At 35.7% G+C, this 23,016-nt stretch overlaps 1 protein-coding gene across 2 annotated transcripts in view; it reads left to right on the top strand.

The window, feature by feature from the left end:
• The window catches only part of ANGPT1 (angiopoietin 1), a 256,066-nt gene that overhangs the window by 228,429 nt on the left and 4,621 nt on the right, over nt 1–23,016 (top strand). For both annotated transcript variants that reach the window (XM_015145866.3, NM_001266116.1), the window contains 1 exon segment: nt 12,370–12,500. In XM_015145866.3, the coding sequence (XP_015001352.1) occupies nt 12,370–12,500 (131 nt within the window).

Raw genomic sequence — 23,016 nt, 5'->3', positions numbered from 1 at the left:
CCGTGTATATATTTCAAGGACAAAATAAATTCATGTGGATTGAAAAGAATTCTCTGGAGCCTCCCATGTAAATTTAAGCCCTGCATTTTTGTAGATATTGCAAAACTTGTTTCACTTTTTTCTTTCAGTAAAATGTTTCTTATTTCTCTGATCCTCTGGGCTACATAGTCCTGGATGGAACCAGTAGCAAATATGTTGAAATACTAAGAAGAAAGTTATTTTTTTACAGCAGTTCTGGACTGATCAAGGTACGAAAAAATATATAAGAAATCTCCTGACAGTTTCTACTCCCCTGAATTCCTAACATAGGTTTTCAAACTCAAGGTTTTAAACAGTCTTATTTGTATTTTCAAATAGTTACTCCAACTTGGAAGGTGCAATACTTTTATTTAGACTGTGATTTTTGTTGTGGTTACTTCATAAAACAGAGAAGGAATTGTTTTAATCATCAAAATATATATTTTAATCCCCTTGACTGAGATGAAACATTGAAAAGGAAAAAGGCTTCCTAGGTCTTCAGATGCATGGAATAGGCACAGTCTTACAGTCACTTTGTTCCTTCTTTAAATCTTTTAAGTGCTGGGAAAATCTCTTCACTTAAAAATGCAGATGAATGTCAGTCTCTAGAGTCTTGGATATTTTTCAAACTGATGAAAACAAATGCCTCCAAGCTGTTAGGTCTAAGAATTCCCAGAGGATTCCTGTCACGGAATGGGTAATGTTAAGACTCAGATCACTGCTGCCCTAGAAACTTACAGGTTGGCAAAAGTTGCTAGAACCAGCTAGCAAGCACTGCCTCCAAGAAATTATCTAAGGTGATGTCTCCTGTGATCCACTGCTCTAGATTCCCTTACTGCTGTTCACTATCAAAAAGATAAAGGCTCCATGAAATATTTGTTATGCATCCATCATGTGCTATCCTAGGATAAAATGTCCACCGAGATTTCAGTACAGACATGTATACGTGTGTTCGTGCAGGTGCACACCCATATGTAATGGAGATGGAGTGGGTTGGACAGTTGCAGATAGCCAAACACGCAATTACAATGCCATGAGCACAGTCAGTTCACTTACAATCACAAATATGGTGTTACTAAAGAGGGCTAACCAGTTTTGGAAGGTTGAAAAAGCTTCCAAATGGTGGCCTAGAGTGACATAAACATGGCAAATTGGTATGAGTTGGGGAATAGTTCAGAGATGGGGGTAGAAGAGGGATTAGCTCAGAAGTAAGACTCAGCATGTCTTGCTAGGAAACCATAAGTGGTTAAGTGTTGCTTAAGCTTAGAGCGTAAGGGGGTAATAATTACCAATCATGACACTAAGAGAAAGGAGAGCTGAGCTGCATGTGGCAGACTTGGGACAGGTAAGCAGCCATGGCCTCTGGGGGCAATTCCTCTGATATGGCCTTTTCTCACATCAATATTTTTCTCACTCAATATTTTGATTACTCTGTTTGGTAAATATGAGCAACAACAATATGCAAGCTACTGTGGATGAAACAAAACCCCACAGAACTCAACCCCTGTTTTTCAAGAGTTTATTCACTTTGCCTAATTGGATTTTCTTGATCCTTTAAGTCTTAGCTCAGTCTGTAGAGCTCTTCTTCCTTGACTGGGTAAGGAGCCCCTTCCATGTCTTCCCACTGTGCTCTTGGCATGTCTTTATCAGAGTCCATATCACACTGGATTGTAACTGCTGTTCCCTATTATTAGAGTGTAATCTCTAGGAGGACAGGAACCTCTTCACAATGCTTGGCACATGTCTCGAAAAAAAGCATTTCTTAATAGATATATAAAAGACCTATTGACAAGGTTTTTTGTGCATTCAACGCAGGTGACTTTTTTGTGTGAATGCACATAGCTGACTAATATATGGCAATTCTTGATCTAGATACCAGAAATTCAAAGAGCAACAAGTAAAAAATCCTGCTTCCAAAGGTTTATGGTATGAAATGACAGTTTCCACTAAGATTTCTAATAAAGTGTCATGTCCTTAAGTTCCCTGGATTTTTGCTTAAATAAGACTTGTTTTCTAGAATTATTAAACTCTAGACTCTTTTATCTTTATCTCTTTTATCTTTACCTGCAAATGATATGCAAGAATTTCTATATTGCTGATGGTAAGTAAATTTAAAAAATTAATAAAATTGTCCCACAGCACACATTGTTCATTTCTCTTTTAACTGGCTACAGTTTTGCTTTTACCTACATAACTTTACTAAAATTACCCTCTTAAAAGTTATTATAGTTCTTTTGGAATCAGAGTCTGTCTTCATTGCTTTATCTAGCCAGCCAACCACCATATACTTATCATGTTACTATTATTTTCGTGGCACTATGCCAGTTGTTTTATTTATTGAGTGTGCATATGGGCAACCAGGGTGCCTGTTTAAAGTACAGATTTCTGAGTCACACCTAAAGAGATTCTTATCCTGTGTTAGGACCTAGAGCTCTCAGTCCTATCAAGTACACTAAGGTGATGCTGATGCAGAAATAACGCTTTGATTACACCAAACAGACACACCATGCCTTCTCTTGTGGGGCTAATAGTTTAGGAGAGGGAAACAAACATGGAATACTAGACTCAAAAGTTTTAGCTGAAGTGATTTAGCATGTCTGTTTGTTTTGTTTTGTTTTCTGATCAAGGAACCATGGATTTAAAAAAACAAAATGATGGAGCCAAGGACTTTTTCCCTAGAATAATGAAGAAACACAAAATTTTGTATAAATTTATGTGCAACTCAACTTTACACTCACAGTCCCTGGGAAAGAACCCTTGGAATTAGGCTATCATTGGTTACTTAAAAAAAAACTAGTGGTCAATTCTACTGGAGTTGGGAATGGATAAGGTTCATTGAAGGAGATTAAATGGGACTGGGAAAGCTTCATAGAGGAAATCCTTAGAGATTTGTGAAATGAGTAAGCGCTCATGAGGCAAGTGTGGTGGTTAATGGCAGGAGGAAGGACTTGAGATCCCAGCCAGAGGAGCAATGTGGACACACACTCTGAGGTGAGAGACAGCCTGCATTATTTAGAGGACAGCAATTATTTAGAGGACATCTTGTATGCAGGGCTTTACTGTGCTACAGATAACAGAGGGCTAGAATCCATGAGGAAGAGTTTCAACTCTAGCTTATACTGATTGTGGAGACAAATAAGCACACTGATGACTTTGGTCAACAGAAGAATCTGCTAATGCATGCTGGAGGCTTATTTGCAGACCTTATAGCAATACAATGTCCAAGTACAACAAGGGAAAGTATTTCCTCTTTGCAAGAAACCTCAGACAATGCATCTCAATGCATTTTCAACATTTTGCTTACCCTCTCCTCTCTCTATCTGCCTCAAGGGGATGCTGGAAAGAAAGTTTCTTATTGCTCTTTAAACCCAAATAAAAAATGAGAACAAATCTACCTCCTGAGAATTTGTTTAGACTGAAAAATCACCAGTTTCAATCACAAGTTTTACAAGGTCCTGACTTAATTTTTGGTAACAAAGCAAAACCCATAAACTCTCTGAGATGGCCATTGGCCTGGTCTTTTAGGCACCACAAGAGGGTCAGACCAGAGAGTCACTCACTTGAAGCTAACTCTATCAGTCACACATGACGCCAAGGGAATCCAAATATGTTTAAGGGACTGTTTGTGTTTTTAACAGGGGTCTTGCTGTCACGTAATTCATTTTGGCACTCAGTTTTTTGTGGTTTTTTTTTATGTATTCTTAAAGGAAGGAAGGAATACTAGAATAACTATTTTATTTTGAACTAAAAACAGATAATCACTGAGCATATATTTCTGAACTTTGGGAAATGTTTCATTGTCACAGATCTCATATATACACATCCATATATATTATACATCATATAGATATATAATAGATCTTTTATATATTATACATTATATATAATTTTATATATTATATATAATTATATATATTATATAACTATATGATGTATAGAGAGCACTCTGTCAGCACTATCCAAAGGCATACAACAATAGCAGTACGTGGGTTTGCTATTTTCTTTGGAGGAAAATTTTATCATGAGTTTTGAGCATATGCAAGCTTCATATCTATGACTGCAAAACACTAAGAACTGTATTTTACCAGAGTTTTGAAACAAAAGTTACTGACAACACTGTTCCTAATGTCAAGAGCTTGAGAAGACCTGGGAGGTTGATAAGCTCATTTTATCTAAATTCTACAAGATATTAATGTTTGTAAGTAAAGAGGAGATGTTAAAAATGTATATTATCAAAAACTTAGATGGAAATCCAGAGTACAATTTATACAGGTGTTATACAAGCTAATACCTAAAACAATCATATTAGAATCAGAGATTAAGTGAAATTCTATTTTCTAAAGATTTTTCATCATTTAGGGTGAGGTTTTTCTGTAGCTTTGGAAATTTATTTTCCTTAATCACAGCACAGATTCCCAGGACCATTACTATCTTAAACATTTTTCATATTTTTTCACACTTTTGTGTACATCTTCCATTACACATATTCAAACATAAATAGCATGCCTGCCGCAGGTCATCTGTAGCTTCTGAAACAAATAAGATAATATCTTCCTTCTTAACATAATGGTTAAATTATTATGCACAAATTCTGGTGATTCCCAATGATCCAATTCCCTGTCAAAACAAATGACACCAATTATGGAAGATTTAATGAGAAAAAGAAAGCTTTCAGCAAGTTGACATGAGAATTAAAGATTAGGTTGGGATGAATGATTTTTCCAGGATTTTTTTTTTTTTTGCCAGTATCAATTATGAGTAAAGAAAGGAAAACCAAATAAATATATACTGGATTCAGTCAATAAAATATTATATGATGGCAAGAAAATTGAAGGGTTCTCAAAAGTCTGAAATTTTAATTTATTAAAAGATAAACATTTGAATTGAAGGATATTTATTCAGACAATCTAGAGTCAAATTAACATAGACCTTAACCACGTAGTCAATCAGCAAAGCAACTTTTTGGTTTCTTGTCCTTCATATTTAGTACTCTTCTTCATCTATATAAAATAAGAAAAACTTCCAAAGGATATGGGGCCTCACGGGTTTGAGAAAATTGATCCTTTTCATCTTTAATTTCTCTGGCTTGTTGTCTCCATGCCTGTCTTCATGAACTATATCTCTATCCCATTGTTTTTATCACTCTCAGAACACTTACATATGTCTATCAAGGTCATATATGTTTATACTTGTGTAATTTAGACTTAGTCATTCCCATAACTAACGCTTATTGAACTACCATGTATTTTATGGTTATTGCTTAGGCAAGTTTGATTACTTTGATTTTTTTTGCAAATAGTCAAGTACTTACTTTACTTTGCATGCAGCAATCTTTTTAAGGGCTTTCCAGGTATCACCTTGTTTAATCTTCACAAAATATTGGCAGGACATTACTATTAGTAGAAGTATTTTACAGATGAGGCAACTGAGAATTAGAAAGAATAAGAGCTAGATCGCAAACCCAGACAGGTACACCACAAACTCTGTGATGACATGCTGTCTCTCCAGACACAAGTGTTCATGACACAGCCTTAATTTGCAGAAGCCAATGGCTTATTTATTTCTCCATTTTGTGTGTGTGGAGGAGAAGGAGAAAGTGTGTGGAGGAGAAGGAGGAAAAAGGAAAAGTTTTAGTTAATGGCTTTATAGATGGTTATTTCTTTCATTACAACTTATTTTGTACCAAATTACCTGTATCTGCTTGATCTGTATATTTTTTAAATGTTTTTAGATATCTATAAGTCTTTATCACAGCCTTAATTCTTGATTAGTCACACTTCACATTATCAATTCTTTTAATCTTCCTACTCACATCCTCTTTCCTTTGGAAACTTCTTTCAAACATTTCTTTTCTGGAATACAGATTATACAACTGAATGTCTTTAATATATTCACTCACTTTTTCATAGGTGTGTTAACTTTGCTTCATATATTTTTCTAGAATTTTCTCACATATTCATTGATAGGCTATTGCAAATAAGTACAGAATTTTGTTCATGTGTGGACAATAGAGTTACAGAATATATCTCCAGGATGTGGAAAAGTCAGTGCTAACATACATGCTCTGACATCCCTCTTGGCTAACGGTTCCCAGTTCTTTCAGTGGAAAGGGGGTAGGATTGGAGAGGTTGAATATGGCAGAGACAGCCCAAAAGCAGCAACTAGAAGTCATAGCCATGTCAGGAAACTCTGTCAGATTGAGTCATTGCTACCAGCCTCTGAAAGAGAACCATGAAGGTCATTCTGAATTTCTTAGTAATTGTGAGAAAGATAAACTAGTTCCATATGGTGGCAGGGAGAGAGCTCAGAGCCAAAATAAAAATCTGCTCAGCTTGTCAGTACCTACGACCTTAAAGTTCAGATATCTGAGAGTCTGTCTACTGTTTTAAAGGGTTGAGGCCAAACTTCAATTTGTCATACAAACAACTCCCACTGCCTTGGATCATGAAAGAGATGCTTGGCCCCCTGAGTATGGTGAACATGCAAAAATGTGAAGAGAGTGAGTCTCTTAAGTAGACAAAATTAATAAGAAACTGGATTCATGAGATTGTGCTGCCCATTTTAAAGAAAAGAAAATTCTAGAATCTCTTGGATGATATGTAGGGATATTTTCAAGCCTGTTCTTCCATAATAGAACTCACTGTTGTCCTATATTCATTAAGAAATGTGATGATTTAGTCTTTATAATTACTGAAATTTCTAAAAGTGGTTGTAAAGGAGTAACTATGTTTATCAAAGATGACTAGAGAATCATGACTAATTTCAATAGACATCAGTTTTCCTACAATATACTAATTGAAAAAATAAAAATGTTGACATTCTTTATAGTCATTCTTCTGAAGGACTCATATTTTTTTTTCTTTATTAAGAGAAAATACATGGACGAGACTAAATGCCATAATTCTATTTTGTGGCTGCCTTTTTGGTCACATCAAATGAGATTCTCTGGAGTTTTTTGTTTTGTTTTGTTTTTCACAGCTTCCATATGTCTGTCCCTAATGCTTTTTACTGGAGGAACATTTTGTTTTTATCTTCTAACATATCGTCTTTCATACAAGCCAGGTCTACACTGGCTAAACTCAAGAAATAAATAACCAGGATTCCCAGGCTGTTATTTTGGGAGATGTATTCTCACTAATGTTTCACACTTCCACTTCACTGTCACCGTAGTCAGGTGCAAAGCCGTCCTGTATATTGATTTTTCTTTCATAAACTGAAAGTCTATTTGGAACAACTATTAGCTTCATAGAGAAAGCCACAGATAGTCAATTACACATAAGGACTTTAGATATTAGCCAGAACCAGTGTTAAAAAGAATCATCCAAATGTTCTGTTTGAGCCTCAACTCAAACAAGTTTTTTTTTGTTGTTTTGTTTTTCTAATCTAGTTACAGAAATACTTGGCATTAATGAGTGACTGGTCCTTAATTTACCTGTATCAAATAACTAGCTGTGGTTGTTGGCTTTGGGCCAAAAATTGGGACTCTGAGCTAGCTAAAGAGCTGCTAAGAAAGAATGAGCCCCTGAACTGTGCAGGGGACCTATTCTGGACTGTATAGTTTCTCCCAGAGTCCTTCTGGGATTCCACAGAAGCACAGTTGCCCTCATTTGCAAAGTTTTTAAAATAGTGTTTAGAAGAAATGATTTTTATGAAATTTCATCTTTATCTCCCAGTGCAAGAGACTGTGTGTCTCTTCCATAGAAGAGCATAAGCCGCTCCTCTGTGACATGCTAAGGATATAAACATGGGGGATGAATGCTACTTCATGTAAATTACAAGTGCTACTAAGTCTTGAACCGCAAAACATTCATTATTCCTCAAAATATCAGTCTCTTCTACTCGTACATCATTCCAACCAATATATGCCACTGTTTACATTGCACATCTTGCAGCTCCTCTCCACTTCTGCTGTATGTTTATGTTTTAATGTTTATTCAAGGCAGGACCTTAAGGAATTAGGTTCACACCTTAATAGAATATTTCTTTTTAAAAAAATAATTTTAGCTGAAACATTAACCTTAAGCATATTTTTATTTTGAGTTTGCTTTCAAATTGTTCTCAGTTGGCTATTCATACGATACAAATAAATCATTCAATAAAATGTAAGGAGTAATAAGAATTAAGACATAGTCTTTTTTCCTTTACTCTATCTGCATAGTGCCTCGCTCATGTTTTTATATTCTAGAGTCTCTGAGAAAATAAGAACAAAAAACTGGAAAAATAAGAAGGATATGAGATAGTGTATATGTGTGTGTGTGTGTGTATATATATAATGTATATGTGTGTGTGTATACATATACATATACACACACATACACACACCTACATATATTTTTTTAATCATTTGAGTTGGATAGGCAATGAAGTGGATACCTAGGTAGATATGTTGAGCACCTAACTAAATGAGATGTAAAAGCTGTCCTTCTGAAACATGGACCAAGTATATTTTGATAGTAGCGCTCTTTATATTTGAGTTTGCTTTTGCTTGCTACCTTGAGCTTACCAAAAGTTAATTGCTTAGCGCACCCATCATCCATCTATTCAATGAACATTGAGGCCTTTCTCTATCTCAGAGACTGTTCAAGATTTCAAGATTCTGGCGATTCAAAGATGAGTAAAACATAGTTTATGCCTCAAGGAGCTCACAGTTTATTATGGGAAACAGATAAGTGAAAAGACAATTAAAATACAGCAAGTAAGTGTCATCATGAAGATGCTGATTTGATGCTTTTTGAGGTTATACTTGGAACAAATCTTAAAGGATGGATAGGAGTTCAGCAGCTGTTCAAACCTGGAGAGTACCTTCTAGGAAGAGGGGATGGTACTTGCAAATGTATGGAGAAATAAGAGTGTTGCTTAGAGAGAATAAGTGAGTGGGTAAGGCTAGAGCACTATGTGTATGTGCAGAAAATAACAAGACATGGGAGGGTTGGAGTGGGTGAGACATGGGAAAAGTAGACAGTAGACAAGGACTAGACTTCACAGGCCTTGCAAACCACAGTAAAGAATTTGAACTTTATCTTTGAATTTTGGAGGAACAACTGAGCGACTTTAACCAGGATCGAGGAATGATGAGACACATGTTTTTGAATGAGCTGCATGGACTTCATGGAGAAGGGGAAGAAGGAGTGAAACTCAAGGCAGTGAGACTAGCTGTAAATCATTTTTTATAATCTAGAGAAGAGCTGCCAAGACTAGAAACTGACCTCCAAGTCTTAAATAGATCTGGAAAGACGTCTCTTTACTCATGGAGCCTAACATAGCATTGATGACATTCATACGGGGAAAGGTCAAGAAAGAAATGTGGATTTTATTGTAATCCTAATACCTATACCAGCATACATATAGAGAGATACCTGAAGGCAGCCTTAATCTTGTGACAACTGATGATATATTCATACAATAGCTTCCCAATGCTGTTAGAGAAAAAAATGTAATGGCATGTAAAAGTGGTCATAAAATTATATTTGAAAATCATCTCCTACAGAAGCATGTAAAGTATAATTCTATTTCTATTTGTATTTTCACATGGGGAGAGATTGTTCTTGAAGGATACCTCTAAAGAGAGAGATGAAATGGGGCTGTGAGCAGAAGCTTTACTTATAGTGTTCAAAATGTTATAAGAATGTGTTCAGATACATGTATATTTAAAAATAAATAATATTTTATATTTAGTGGGGAGAAACAAGGAAAATACTAAAAATCTGTAATATGATAAAAGTAGTTAAACTCAGTGATGAGATTTGGGTTGATTTTTATTTCTTCTTTTTGCTTTTCTTCTCAAATTTATAATTGTGAATTTGTATTGCCTTGATTACACAAATAAATAATTATAAATTATGAGACTTAGATTGTAACTCTTATGTGAACGGATAAAAGTATAAACAATGTATTCAAGCACATAGCAAGCAGTCTGTTATTTAGAATAGAACATTTGTGCTGAATTCCCTGCAAAAGACACTGTAGAAAATCATTGCATCCTGGAAAGTCTGTCTTTATTAGTGAACTTAAAGCTACTGCAGAGAAAATGGCATTGACTTACCATAAGAAGGAAGGCCATTACAAATCACAGAGAAACAAAAAATCAAAGTTAAAATTGCCATTGCTCATTCAAGAGTGCTTATGGGCTAAACTCTCCCAGTCCCAGTAGAGCAGATTTCAGGCTAGGAGAGACGTAGCTACTTAATTTTGGAATCATTCACTTATTCTCTCAATTCTGATTCTGTCTTCACCAAACAAGGAACTTTCTGATTATAATTTGGCTTTCTGTGTGAAATTCTCTCTAAGAACACCATGAGACTGGGTCCCTACCATATTCCTACTTTGACTGCAAATGGAGGCCTGACAAAAGTCTCTGTTAGTTTTGCCAATGTGTGTCTGTCTTTGGGAGGTCAAGGACCTCCAAAAGAGTGATCAAATAGAAAGTTCTCACCAGCTCTGGAAGGTGGTGAATTCATCCAGGTAACATGTCCCAAAACTCCCTTTGGTAATCTGTCACCTTACTTTCCCTGGTGAAACCCACCTCCACTTGGGCTGGCTGCAGCCTGAAATGTGAATTGGCACTTTAAAAAATTCTGCAATTTTGTATCACCAATGACTTGTAGCCTGCCTCTCAGAGTTTTAAAATACAAGCTTTTGTGTGGTAATTCAACATTAGAAAATTATTTGTACTACTGTGAAACAGAAGTTCCATTAATTATTGGAACCAACAAAAGCTGACTGAGGTTTACTTGTATACTTTGCTCTGGCTCAAAATCTCTGCAGAATATTTGTAAAATATTGCACAAACATCCAATAATATTGTTTTTTGCTAAAAATAATATCAAATACCACAAACAATAGGATATATACATATACCTAGATGCAAACACAAGTTGAAATATATCTCCAAATATTAATTGATCTTTATTATTCTATTTCATAGTAGTATAATGTTTTGCTCAGAGCCAGCCTAGGTTTTGGGAGTGTCTCATTCATACAGAGACACAAATCACCCATTAACTATACTGTGGGTGGATAGTATTCATAAATAAGATCCAGGCATGCAGGTGATGACCTATATGAATTTGAAGGGGATATTACTACATGATTCTGATGAAAACATTGTACTGGTATGCAGGAGCGGTGTTAGGTAGAGTTAGAGAGAGAGGGGCTAGAGTCTAAGCCAGAGAACACCTTGGGCATCAAACTGTCAATACAACAACTTCAGTTTAGTACGGTAAGCCGTGTGAAGCCACTGAAGGACTTGAGCAAGTTTACATTAGTTCTAAGCACTACATTGCCCAGAAGGATATGAAAGCAGTGTGTACGATCAGTAGGAAATGAGCAAACATCAGACAGGGCGCTACATTTGGCAACTATTGTGATTCGTCCACTAGTTCTTGGATTCTAGGACAATACTTGACAAAATGCTCTCTTTGGACAGTCTGCAGAGAAATCTGAGATGCTAGCTGAAAACAAATATTTCTGGGATTAGTAAACAGGCCTTTTAAACAAAAGGTCAGATGATTTGTTATATGCACAACCATTAGAGGGCCACTGATCTAGGTTAATGCAAGTTTTATGTAAGAAATGTTTCTAAATAGTAAGATAGGTTCTTCAAAGAATGCCACATTAAACAGATGGGATTTTGAATTTAATGTTAGAGATACCTCTAGAATACAAGTCCCTCAAAAGCATGCATTTTTGTTTTGTTTTCTTATATGTCTTAAGTACCTAGATCAATAACGGGTATATAGCTTGTGCTCAGCAAACATTTGTCCAGGGAATGCATAATGATTCAAAGCTTGAGTTTTAGATTCATACAAGCTAAATTCCAGCTTACATAGCTTCGCTAAACCTTGGTATACAATTTGGGGATGTTAATATAGGGATCACAGATTTAATATAAAAATTTAATCAAATAACCACTGGAAATTATTTAGCATAGTGCCTGGCACAGAGCAAGTCCTCAATCAATGACACTTACTCCTTGTATTGCTATGAATAATTTTTAGCACATCTGCAATATTATATATTAATGGATTAAGGGAGTGAGATGCTGAATCGACATTGTAAAAAGCATTTAGGTTTAGAGGTTAATACCTGTATTAAAAAATAAACCAAGGTTTTTATGTTTTCTGGATCCTGCATTATCAGAGAACCATATGAGTTTGAGCATGCATAATGACATAAACTTTTTCCTTCCTTTGTTCTTTTGGTTCACATAGCTTGCATCTTCTAGAGGTTTGTTGGAAGGGCTGAGTTCAAAGAAAGAAGAAAATGAAAAGGCAAACATTCAACAAGTTGGTCTTCTGGGTTCTGTTATTCTGTCGAATGGCTTATCTTTCTTTTTTTTCTTTTTGACTTCAGGTTGTATTTAAAAGGTCACACTGGGACAGCAGGAAAACAGAGCAGCCTGATCTTACACGGTGCTGATTTCAGCACTAAAGATGCTGATAATGACAACTGTATGTGCAAATGTGCCCTCATGTTAACAGGAGGTAAGTCCTATGGGGCCACTCTCTAAGCTATGTTTCATTGGTTTGGGGCTTAAGGTTTCTTATCTATGAGAACGGGGTATGATCTTATGGTCAGGAAAGTTAAGAGCAAGTCCCTAGAGATCATTTTGTTCTGTCCACGAATTTACCCCGCGTTCTTGTGTAAGACATTGCTAGCATATTTAGAGGTTTGCATCCTCCCCCAACATCAATAGTGAAAGTGTGCTAAGCTTGGTTCTGAATACATTTTTTAGTCTCTTAAGTCCCAGATATTCTACTTTCTAAATAAGCATCTTGATACCCTTAGTAAGATGAACAATAGTTTGGGAACTCAACATATACAGTAATTACTTCTTACAAACTACTTTGCAATTATATAGTAAGTTAATTGATCATTTTGTTGAAATGAGATAAGAAAAATAAAGAGGTGTGGTTAAACCAAAAGTAACACAGTTCAGACCAGCTATACCAGAGTTTTACGCTATGTAATATTAATCATTGCAAGATATTTTAGCTAGTATGGGAGACATCATTAAATAATATCATATCATAGAGTAAGAAAGTTAATCCTTTTGTACATTTTAAATATTTTTCCAGCCTTATGATTGCCCCACAGAGAAATTCTCAGTTTGGTGCTATCACATCTGTAATACTTCCTCAGCACTTACCAATGATGCTTCTTGGCAAAAACAAAAAACAAAAAAAAAACCCGTAGTCTCAGAGCCTTGGTTAAGCAATGGCACATACCTAAAATTAAATAATGTTATTTTGTTTTAATTTTATGAGTTTCTTATCTACCTTTCTTTTTTTTTTCTTTTTTTTTTTTTTTTTTTTTTTGAGACAGAGTTTTGTTCTTTTTGCCTAGGCTGGAGTGCAATGGTGCTGTCTCAGTTCACTGCAGCCTCCACCTCCCGGGTTCAAGTGATTCTCCTGCCTCAGCCTCCTGAGTAGCTGGGATTACAGGCGCCCACCACCAAACCTGGCTAATTTTTCTATTTTTAGTAAAGACGGGGTTTCACAATGTTGGCCAGGCTGGTCTTGAACTCCTGACCTCAAGTGATCTGCCCACCTTGCTTTCCCAAAATGCTGGGATTACAGGCATGAGCCACCCTGGCATCTGGCTATGTCTAACTTCTATTACAGCAAGTGGTGCTGGTTTCCTCTTTAAATGAATGATATAAACTTGCATTTTAGAATGCATTCACAATATTCTGTATTTAACAAATAATTGATTTAAAGAAAAAATTGATCCATATTAATAAAAGTTATAAGTGGATATGGGAAAACTGTGAAGTTGATACATGACTGACTGAAGTCTGGGAAACACTAAGATAAAACCCAATGGCAAATGCTATTGCTCAAGAATGTTATAGGGTCTGGCAGGAAAGGAGTTGGCATCAAACAAAATTGTAAGAGAAATTCCTATTTCAGTGTTTCTCCTCTCACAGTTTTACTGCTGCTTCTCTCTCTTACTATAGTAACAATCACTACCACCTTCAATTGTTCTAATATACTTTCTGTCTTAATTCTATTACAAAACATGTTTTCATATTAGTAAGGAAAAAATTGTTCAAATCTAATATTTTCTTTTCCCAACACTACATTACTACCATTATTATAACATATTACATATTGCTGCACATGTTGTACTATCTTACTTGAACTCCAGATCCACTCTGTGAGACAGCAGGGAGAGAAACTCATCTCTATATTGCACCTCAGGAAAATGAATGACAGTTAATGTTTGCCATTTCATCCCAAACATCTAGCACAGCTGATTGTGACACATAGAAACCTATTAGAAAATGTAGGACATGAATTAGTGAAGTAGTAGTGTACATGAATGAGTGTAGTACATGAATGACCATCTTGTAACTCTTGAAATAACTTTCAAATTTTAAAACCAATGAAATAAATCATTAGGTTGATGTTATCTTCATCAATGAATAGAGCTTGGAAAAGTATGGAGTGAAGGTTTTGGATAATTATTATTTTGAGACCAAGTCTCACTCTGTTGCCCAGGCTGGAGTGCAATGGCATGATCTCAGTTCACTGCAACCTCTGCCTCCTGGGTTCAAGCGATTCTCTTGCCTCAGCCTCCCAAGTAGCTGGGACTACAGGTGCGCACCACCATGCCCAGCTAATTTTTGTATTTTTAGTAGAGACAGGGTTTCATCATGTTGACCAGGCTGGTCTGGAACCCCTGACCTCAGGTAATCCACCCACCTCAGCCTCCCAAAGTGCTGGGATTACAGGCATGAGACATGAGCCACCACGCCCAGCCAGTTTGGGATAAATCTTTTGTCTTCCTCCCTATTGCCAACCCTTCCATTACTGCTATCATCAAATCACAACCCGTTGACCCCAGCCATGCCACCTATGTTGACATCTTTTCAATATGATACCCGCCCCAATATTATCAAAACTAACCTATTATGATTCTGCCTCTATCGTATTCTTTTCTGCTTTTGTTTTTTTTGGTTTTTGTGTGTTGAGATGGAGTCTCGCTCTGTCGCCCAGGCTGGAGCGCAGTGGCGCGATCTGGGCTCACTGCAAGCTCCGCCTCCTGGGTTCTCGCCATTCTCCCGCCTCAGCCTCCGGAGTAGCTGGGACTACAGGCGTCCGCCACCACGCCCGGCTAATTTTTTGTAATTTTAGTAGAGACGGGGCTTCACTATGTTAGCCAGGATGGTCTAGATCACCTGACCTCGTGATCCATCCGCCTCGGCCTCCCAAAGTGCTGGGATTACAGGCGTGAGCCACCGCGCCCGGCCTCATATTCTTTTCCTTAAGCTTTGAACATATCCTTTTGACATAATATTTAACATCATCAAATATTAAAAAGTCTCCTATATGTAATTTTATGACTCCTCCCTCAGCCCTCACCCCCGGAAATAGTTGCTACAAATCTAAGATTTTTTTTAAAAAAATGGTACACACAAGGTAGGTCTTGAGCTTTTTCCTGAAATAAAATTCTTCTTTTTATTACATCCCTGATCTCATAAATGAAATTGTCAGCAACTGTATACAAGCACAAAGGGACTTTGATTTTTCAATTTCTTGCACATTTTAATATTGAAATATTATTTTCTCCATGTCTATTTTTACAGGTATTTTTTCTTACCAAATAAATACAATACATGAAAAACCAACAGTAAAATCTTTCAAATGTGTCCTTAGAAGAGTATTCCAATATGTTCATATTTCTGTCATAATAATGAAAATATGGAGTAAAGCAAAGAGGAGAATGTACATCTTGGTTGTCATTGAGAAAATTTCACTGCTCAGATTTATGATTTTATTTCTACTTTAAATGATTGAACTTTGTCATGTTCTTTCATCCATAATTATTCTTGGACCCAGTTCTTACTCACCAATAAACACATGTTTGGGAGAGAATATTTCCACTTATTGCTTGGGCTGGAATAGTCTAAGTAAATGTGTTTTTGTAATAAATGCCATTACCTTATCAAATGTCCCTTTGAAAGAATCCAGGTCTTGCAAAGTTATTTATTATGGACAGCTAAAATGTGGAATTTAGATAGCTAAGAACTGGAGAATGTAAGGATGAATGTCATTGACAGTCCAGGTAACTGGAGTATTGACTGGAACTTAGGTCCTACTTAGATGCTCCCCACCACTACTACTTATTCTGTCAAAGTTTCCCTTAGAGCCATTTTCCTCATCTAATGATTTTTCCTTTCTTTTTTTTTAAACTTAGTATTTGAGCCTGTTGCCTATTTAAAATAGCCTCTCTTAAGCAGTGAGACTTCGTACTCTTTGAAGCTAGTAACTCATAGCTCTTTGTCATTATCAATTAAAGTTTTGTTTTATCTTCTTTATTTATATATTTTTCATTTGTTTCTTCTAAAAGGAATTAAGAGTAAAATAAGATTTATTTCCCACTAACTATCCTAGTTTTCTTCAAGTACAAAGAGGAATTCTATTTGGAAAATCTGGTATCATTACCCTTATCGGTAAAAGACTGAATGGCAGGAAATAGGCTTAATTGAAAGCAGAAGGTATTTCAGCTAGACCGAAGGTAGGACTTGATCTTTGTTCTTCATTTCCTAACTTCCTTATTTCTTTGCTTTCTTCTGTCAATTTAAGATATTTTTAATGAGCACCTATTAAAGGGGTTAATTACTATTAAAGAAATGAGCAAGACAGGCTAGAGCATAAGTTTCATTAAAAATGTAAAAGAAATAGTTTTATCTACTATTTAACATTAAGAAAATGAAAATGTAATCTCATTCAATGCATACTTTTTGTATAGATTTATTGTATGTGGAGATAAATATGTGAAAAATTCTGATTCCAGAATTAAGACAATAACAAATTCTTGTCACTAGATTGTCACATTCAAAACAAACTTATCTTCAGCAGAAAACAAACGATCTTTGGTACTAAATTAGGAGCTTTCAAAATAAGCATTTCTGAAAGTTTGCTTAAGCTACAGTTAACTAAAATTATTAAAATTATATTTAAAGAATTATTTCTAAAAATCTGTCATAAACTGTAATTATTAAAAATTGTTAACCACAAAAACAAATACATTATTGTTTTACATTCCTTACTTTAGTTTCAATATAATTTCCATATTTAGTTCATCATATAAAGGCTATGTAAAAATGTGACCTAACTTTGTATAGAAATAATCTATTGAAGTAGAAACTCTGATTTATTTTCCCAACGCATAAACCATGTTAACTGATAGACAAGACTTTCTAAAGCTAACAAAGGATATTTTTCAGTTCAGTCCTTAAAGAGGGGAAAAAGCCATACACATAAATTTCTTAGTACATCTAGAACTTTCCAGATGCTGACAGCAGAGAGTTGATAAATGCTCACTTTGCCTACTATATAATCTTAAAGAAGACAAAGAAAATGATAGAAGCCAGCAGTTTTTTCAACTGGTGTATGACCTTGAAGTGACAAGATCTTTGGGAAAATATAATCGTCTTAGCATTTTTGAGAATCCAGTAAGGACCTGCTAAGCATGATCAGATAACTAAAATTCTCTAAGTTTCAAGGTAAAAATATTGAGAGAAAAGAAGATCCATATGACTAATGTAAGATTGACTATATAAATATACATTGCATTACTTTTATTTCAACCCAATTTCTGTATTTAGTACATAAAACGTAAGCCTATTCTACACAAATGTACGTTCTGTGAATGCACGGATTTTGTGCTGTCCACTACTGTATTCCAAGTGACTGCCAAAGTGTGTGGCATATAGCATATGTTCAATAAATACTGGTTTGATGAGTAAATATGTTAGCAGAGACTCTGAAAGGACATTGCAAAATTAGAAATTATTCTGGTGAAAAGACATAAAGTAAATGAATGTTAGTATAAATGTGACTCTTGCATGAACTTATTTTTAAAATGCCTAATACATACATGTATTTCTATGCTCAAACAAGAAACAAAGAGGTGACTATCAAGAACTGAAACTAACTTAAGAATAACCCCAAAGACTAAACTGCAGAATTGAAAAATTTGAGTGTTAGGTTCCCAACTTTCAAATAAATTTGGGCTTCCTAAAATGCAAAGTTTAAGATTATATTCCTATTTTCTGGGGCAAAGTTTCATTTATTAGGAAAAGAGCAAAGAGTATCAGAAAATGTCTTTTATACGTTTGGAAAAAGGTGAATCAGAACTGATAGTCCTCTTGCGCAAGGCTACAACCAAAGCTTAATGATTGGCAGTGGATGAAAAATAACCAATTAACTTTGTATTGTACTCAGTAATAATATTTAAAAACTTATTGAACTCTTTCTAACAGATATGTTTGTATTATCCTAAATGATTTGTATTTAATAACTTATATGAAGCTTCCAAAAACCCTTGGAAATAGAGACCACAGTAATACTTTTGGCAAGAACTGAGATACCGAAAAGTTAGATAATTTGCCATAGGTCACAGAATTTTGTCGGAAGTAGAATTTAAATGCAGGTACTCAACCTCCAGAGACCTTTGTTCTATCTACTCTTTCTACTGCTCCCATTAAAAGGAATGACATTCAAAGAGAATGATAGAGCTCTATTGTACTGTTTGCAGCATCTTTTCGCAAGCATTTCCTCACTTAAACATGGTTAAAAGCAAAATGAAGTATGAGGGAGAAGAGAGGCAGTAAAAGAATACCTAGAAGTTTTAAATGAATTCAATATTCCTAGCCAGGGTAAACAGCTTTTCATATTTAGAACAAAAAGAAGAGAAAGGAAAGAAAAAAAAAGCCCCCCAAAAAACAAAAACATGTCCTTGGCCTGAAGGGGATATAGTACGAGATGACAGAAGCAATGCAGACTTCTAGCAAGGTCCTTTGCCTCCTGCATGCAAGACCCATGCAGCTGCTTCTTGAGGCTGGCTTTGGGTAGGGCCAACTTTGTCCACATAATTCACCAAGAGATTTTTTCCATTATGATCCCATTGATGGCACCAGTCAATTTAGTTTAAACTCATCCTTAGTTAGTGATGAAAGATGAAAATCTTAATTTCTGTGCAAGTTATTTTGCATACTGCTGATTAGAATGCATGCATTGAAAACGAACAAAAGAAATCTACAAAAACAGATATACCTTTTCATTTTGCTGTACATTTTATCACAGAAAAGAAGTGTTGAGAGACATTTTGTTTAGAATCAGAAGAATTTAAGAGTTAGGTTTCCTGATATTCAAATAAAGTTGAACTTCCTGAGTACAAAGTTGAGAATCAAATTCCTATTTTCTGGGCAAAGTTTCATTTATTAGTGATAAAATGTGAATTTTCTGCTTCAAAGATAAAAGACACAAATGATTTTAAAAGACCTGGAATAGTTATTACAAAACTAAATTTTAATGAGTTAAGTGTAAATGAATTGGAAACATGAATCTCAGATTTCTTATTAAAATATACATGAGGTTACAAGTTATGAAGAAAAATGTTTGGCAAAGTACATCTCAGCAGTTGCCAACCTTAAAACATTTGAGACTGAGTGTGGTGACTCACGCCTGCAATCCCAGCACTTTGGGAGGCCAAGGTGATTGCATCACCTGAGGTGAGGAATTTGAGACCAGCCTGGCCAACATGGCAAAACACCACCTTTACTAAAAAAAAAAAAATACAAAAATTAGCCAGGCGTGATGGCAGATACCTGTAGTCCTAGCTACTCAGGAGGCTGAGCCAGGAGAATCACTTGAACCCGGGAGGCGGAGGTTGCGGTGAGCCAAGATCCGCCATTGCACTCCAGCCTGGGCGACAGAGTGAGCCTCCATCTCAAAAAAAAAACAAACCAAACCAAAACAAAACAAAACAAAAAAACATTTGAGACATTTTATCAGTTGTCCCAATAGCAGATGGTAACTGCTTTTTCGATCCTTTGCTTGCATCATTGAGTTCTTTTAGACTTGAAGTGCCTTCCCTAGATGAATTGCTTTAGGATATTTCTTATTTGTTATTCCCAAGCATAAACAAAATACAAAGTTAATATTTTCCCAGGATTGCACAGAATATGTAATTCAGCTATTCAGTATCTTATCAGAGAGGAACTGCAAACTCAGGCATACTCCTCTGTATATTCATAGAACATCTTCATCCCATGCAAATGTATCATATGTATCTATGATCACTTATAAACACAAGAAATGCGTGTGAGTAATGAGGACTCTGCTATACTTTTACCTGCTTTGAAAAAATGCTTTAAACCACATATTTTCAGGATTTGTGTATAAAAGACTTGGCCATGCTTAATTTTTAAAAATAAAGGTAGAAAGTGGACAAACTATTTTAAATATTTGATATGAAAAAATTATTTAATTTGTTTTAATGTATGTATCAGAAAACAGAGAATCCTTGCCTACACAGAAATAATTACTTCTGCTTCCTTGAAGTTAGGATATCTTATAATAAAACTGAAATGGTCATGAGAAATAATTGCTCTTTTATTTCATTTTCTTCCATCTTAATTCATCATCTTTATTATCAATTGCTCTGAGATAGATCACAGAATTCATGGCCCACTGGTCTTAAGATAAAGAGTTAATTGAACATTTCAAACTCCTTGATTTGTAATGAAATCAAAATGAAACATTTAAAAAAATTAGGAGCTTAAATGCCAAGATTTTATAACATGAACATTGTACAACTGTACTTATTTGGGCCTAATTATTTTCATATTTCTCTAATAAACCCCACTAAGCAAATAAGAAAATATGTTGGCACTGATGACCTTGTCTTTATTATTAAATTATTATGATGCTCCACAAGGTCTTGTCTCTTTTTTTCCTGCCCTAAACATTCTGCCCCATTTTCTAGATAACTTACAGCTGGCACTTAAGTAGGATTTTTTATAGGCTATAATAGTGCATTATCTTATTTGATCCTTATAACTGTGCTGTGAAAATGGCTGGTCAGTTCTTAGAATCTATGTATTATGGATGTGACCTTAAACAGTTCCTTAAACTCTGTGAGCATTAGTATCTTTATTATGGTATTTGCCACATCACTTAAGGCTGTTTGGGGGATAAAATGAGAAAATGCATACAAATACCTTCATGTGAACGATTCAGTAAATATCAAATACCATTGGTACTATTGTGGAGGATCTCTTGGTTATTAATTGATGAAGTAAGCATGAAAAGTCTGGGTCTTCTAACTTCTGCCCCGGCGTTCTGCAGGCTTCCCATTGCCCGAAAGAAAATGTCTAAAGGTGTAATAAAAACCTTTATGTTCTCCCTCCTGTTTATTTTTTAGCCCTATATTCTCCAACCCTTTAACCCACTGGCACTCCAGCCAAGCCAACCTGCTGGCAGACACTCTCTCCTGCTCTTCCAGAGTATAGACTGTGTAGAATCTCTTTCTGTTCAGTGAACTCTACCCATCCTTCAGGACCCAGAGCAGCTGTTGGATGAGTGAGCTTTGTGGTCCCTCAGACAGTTAGCACCTACTGCCTCTGTATTTCCATAACATTTTCTTCTTCTCTTTGTTTAGCGGCTATCATCTCAATGTGTAGCATTTTGTTTGTCTCCTACACAAAACTGTGCATGCTTTAAAGTCAGAAATTTTGTTTCCAAAAATTCCTGTCCCCTATCTCTATCCATTGGTTAATATTTGCAGAATTGATTCTAGACTCAATTTTCTTCTTTTTTTATGCTGTCACATATGCTCAGGATAGCTTTGGAAGATCATAGAGAATGAGGGCTCTAAACAGTGTTTGAGGAAACATTTAACCTAGCAGATCTGGTTCTTCTGGTTCGATTGTGGTTCCCATCTGTAGAGAATGTTTTACTTGTTTGCCTCATCATGGACAAGCAGGCTGGCTAAACTACAAATTGTTGCATAAACATTGAACTTCTCTCCAGGACTGCCTATTCCTCCACCTTCATTTCCTGCAAGTCATTTCTTGTTTGCTGTGCACGAGCTGCACTGATGTCCCTACACATCCCAAGCTGGCTTTCTTCCTCATCGCCTTTGCAGGTGCTGTACTCTGCTTATCAGGGTCTTTTCCCATCTTCCTGGGGCTGCCTCTCTGCTCTTTCAGGTCTCGTTAAATATCAGCTTCTTTCACGAGTGTGAAAACTCGAGTTATTCCCTTCAGAGCTCCTACTTATTTTCTTCATGACATTTTAAGTCATAATTTATATTAGGTTGGTGCAAAAGTAATTGCATTTTTTGTCAAGAACAGTCATGACAAAAACCATAATTAGTTTTGCACCAACCTAATAGTAATTTTTGTGCCTGCTTACATATATTCATCTGTTTCTCTCATTAGAAATGAGTTTCATGAAGGCAAGGACTACTTCTGTCTTGAGTACTGTGTAACAACGTTTCACGATAATTATATATTGAATGGATACATAAAGAAAAAATTGAAAAAATAAGGACAGATGTTACATATTGGGGTATCTATCAAATATAGCATTTTAGTAAGCTAAACAACTTCAGACAACAAAGACTTCACAAGGAGAACCAATCAGAGAGTCAATCAGTTAACAAGCCAGCAGTTGGAGAGGATGTGGAGAAATAGGAACACTTTTACACTGTTGGTGGGATTGTAAACTAGTTCAACCATTATGGAAAACAGTATGGCGATTCCTCAAAGATCTAGAACTAGATGTACCATATGACCCAGCCATCCCATTACTGGGTATATACCCAAAGGATTATAAATTATGCTGCTATAAAGACACATGCACACGTATGTTTATTGCAGCACTATTCACAATAGCAAAGACTTGGAATCAACCCAAATGTCCATCAGTGACAGATTGGATTAAGAAAATGTGGCACATATACACCATGGAATACTATGCAGCCATAAAAAAGGATGAGTTTGTGTCCTTTGTGGGGACTTGGATGCAGCTGGAATCCATCATTCTTAGCAAACTATCACAAGAACAGAAAACCAAACACCGCATGTTCTCACTCTTAGGTGGGAACTGAACAATGAGATCACTGGGACTCAGGAAGGGGAACATCACACACCGGGGCCTATCATGGGGAGGGGGGAGGGGGGAGGGATTGCATTGGGAGTTA

This window comes from Macaca mulatta, chromosome 8, assembly GCF_049350105.2.
Source record: "Macaca mulatta isolate MMU2019108-1 chromosome 8, T2T-MMU8v2.0, whole genome shotgun sequence".
Taxonomy (NCBI): domain Eukaryota; kingdom Metazoa; phylum Chordata; class Mammalia; order Primates; family Cercopithecidae; genus Macaca; species Macaca mulatta.
This window is presented reverse-complemented; position numbering and strand designations above follow the sequence as displayed.